Genomic DNA, 2,859 nt, shown 5'->3' on the forward strand with positions numbered 1-2,859 from the left:
AATACTTGACAAGCGCCGGGAGGTTGCTCACACACTGCAAACACACTATGTCATGAAGCTGTAAAATAGGACAGCAACGTTAGCATTGACAACATGGCAACAGTGTGAGTCAAACGCACCAAGTGTTGCCGAGGTTCTGAAGACCCACAAGTCCTCGAGGATGTCTCTTTCTTGCCATCTCATTCCTGGGTGATGTTCTGCCACTACTGACACGTGCCGGGTATGTGGAGGCTGAGCGTGGTGATGGCGGCGTCGTGGACCTCGAGACGCATGCTGCTGTCTCTAGTCGGGTTGCCCCGGGCGTTCGTCGTCACTGCGAGGCTGGCTACGAGATAAAGCACAAATACGTGATGATACCAGCTGGAATGGCTACATTCGTCATGTAGTAACCTGGTCGTCGTTCCAACATCATCTCGAATCGAATACTCTTCTTGTCACCTTCAGCGTCGATCTCACCGACGAACACCTTATCGTAATGTACCACATCAAAGACGTTGCCTAACTTGTAGTTGGCGATGGCGAACGTGCCTGCGTCTACCGCTCCCGGTGTGACCCGCAGGGACTTCCTCACCCCCGTCCCCGTAGAGAACGCAAACGTGAGCTTCTGTTGGTCCACAGGGAAACTGCGCAGCGTCACCTCCTCACTAAACGCAGCCACCACTCGACGACTAAATTGCAGGTGACTCAGATACTCCGACGTCGCCGTCACTGGCAACGCTAAACTAGTTGAGTCTGTGAAGTGAACAGGCCCCGCTGGTGACAGACTGGACGTCATCTCGCGCTCTTCTTGCATCGAGTTGACGTTCGTGAACTCAAACTGGTTCTCATCGAACTCGAGAATGTCCATGAGCTCACGTAGTACCGAGTCTTCTCGGATTGTGGTGATAGCCGGCATCGTAACCTCCCACGTCACATCAGCAGTAAACGTTTGGCCCACTGTGTCAACTGAAATGATAGAGTTGACTTCGATCTGTACTTCAAGCGGCGAAAAGCCGGCCATTAAGTGAGCTGTCACCGGACCAGGACGGCTACTCCCAATATTCCCCGTATCATGAGGAGGCACAATATCTCGAAGGAACCAATGCTGCTTGTGTCCCCATTTACCAAGCTGCATCTTCCATGGGAACAGAGTTGGGGGCAGGTCGTCAGCTTCAGCAGAGGCCAACGTGGAGCTTCGAGCCTTTGCTGGATCATTCGAATTCCCCGCAGCTTCGACCTTTTTGGCTAATTCTTCAACCTCCACATGGTTCATCTCGGTCTTACGCCATGACATGCAGTGCACGTTGCGGTTGTTGTCACTAAGGCGAATAATCTTCCAGATGCTCCCACAGGCCACGTCAACGTCATGTACTCGGCATTGGCGAGATATGGTTCAGGGAGAGGGTGTTCCAGCTCGAGGTGAAGGTGATACTGGACGCGGTCGGTGTTGATATCGATGGCGACGTGCTCGAGTGTGAGCTTGTCGTTGAGTACGACACTGGACCACGTCTGCGCTTCCTCGATGGTAGCAGTGGTGGAGGATTGTAGACTTGTGTTGCTCTTCATCTTGAGGACGTGCGCAACCGACACTGAGGTTTTTATAGCGTACAGACAGCAGATTTAGGAGTGCCGTAAGTCAGTTGACAGCCACGCACTGCTTCTGATCGCTGGGTGTACTGTATCCATTCCTCGTGACTAAAGCTCGCGGCTGACTGATGATTACCATGTATGGCTGACATCCCTCCAGGTTGCTCATTTTCCAAATCAGCAAGTTAAGTAAAGGGGACGGGTGACATTGTTTACCTACGATTAAACGGGAAAGGTTTGTGCAAATCTACGGGGCACGAGAATCATTGCGGTCAGCGTGACCATCAACTCCGCCGGAGGGGAAAATGACACCAGGTGAGTGGATACAGTACATGAAAGTTGTGACAGAAAGTGTAAAATGATCACAGCAAGGAGAAAGTCAGGTTAGCTCGCGCGAGTTATTCTGACTCATAGAGAAAGTCAGGTTAACTCGCGCTAATTATTCTGACTCAGGGGGATATATTACAAACACAGCCACGTCGTGTAATAGGCCTGCAGATCGCTCACTGAAAATCCATCCATTTGCTGCTTAAGTACGAGCTAGGCTAGGTGATCCGGACCTGTAGCGGTGTATTCTTGTGGCTCACCAGACACTGGTATTGCATGAAACCATGTTATGCTGCAGAGGTCGCAGTACTGAGTATAGACGCGCACGTAAAACTCGTACTGTACAGACCTCCCATGAGATAAGGCGTAGTCTTGAACAGCATGAAGAGCATGTGAAGCAGTATCAAAAGTCATTCCGACCTGAATAGTGTTTTCCTCATCGCCGCTGTCCAATCCATCAGCGATGTCGTCGATGTCCTCCGTCATTTGCGGCCCTCAGTCGTAATAAGTAGTTTTGGTACTTAAGAGTTATGACGTATTGCGCGCTGTATACCAAGTTGCGAAGTGAGATTAGTCAAAGAGTCCTCAAACTATCCCTATCTACGAGCTCCTGCGGCAGCAGTACCTGTCCTTTATGCTGCTGCTTCAGTAGCCGCGTGCCACCGGCTACGCCTGGTCGCCGGCGTGTGCCGCCCGCTCACTGTCGCCAGTCGCGTTGCCGATATGTCTTGGAGGCACGCGAGAGCGAAACACGAGCCATCGAGGACGCGCCTCCTCTCAGTATTCGCTGAGTCTGTTCAGGCAATGTCGTCTGATACTTGGTGTGCCATACTCCACAAGAGTGTACGATTTGGGTCTTCATACGCATGGCGAACATTAGTATACAACGGGTTTTTGGGTTTAAGTCCGGCCCACCTTTTTTCAGCCATTCAATCATTTAGACACACATTGTGACGTTTGTCCCTA

The 2,859-nt window shown here is 51.3% G+C and overlaps 1 protein-coding gene across 1 annotated transcript; it reads right to left on the minus strand.

Annotated features, from left to right (window-relative positions):
• Positions 1-408: 408 nt before the first annotated feature.
• Positions 409-1,545, minus strand: PITG_22372 (uncharacterized protein; the record flags this gene model as incomplete). Its single annotated transcript, XM_002909806.1, has 4 exons — positions 409-451; positions 504-1,031; positions 1,128-1,298; positions 1,352-1,545. The coding sequence occupies 4 exons, from the start codon at positions 1,543-1,545 to the stop codon at positions 409-411; spliced, it is 936 nt and encodes a 311-aa protein (XP_002909852.1).
• Positions 1,546-2,859: the final 1,314 nt, after the last annotated feature.

The sequence above is a fragment of the Phytophthora infestans genome, genomic scaffold (genome assembly GCF_000142945.1).
Source record: "Phytophthora infestans T30-4 supercont1.2625 genomic scaffold, whole genome shotgun sequence".
Classification (NCBI taxonomy): Eukaryota; Oomycota; class Peronosporomycetes; order Peronosporales; family Peronosporaceae; genus Phytophthora; species Phytophthora infestans.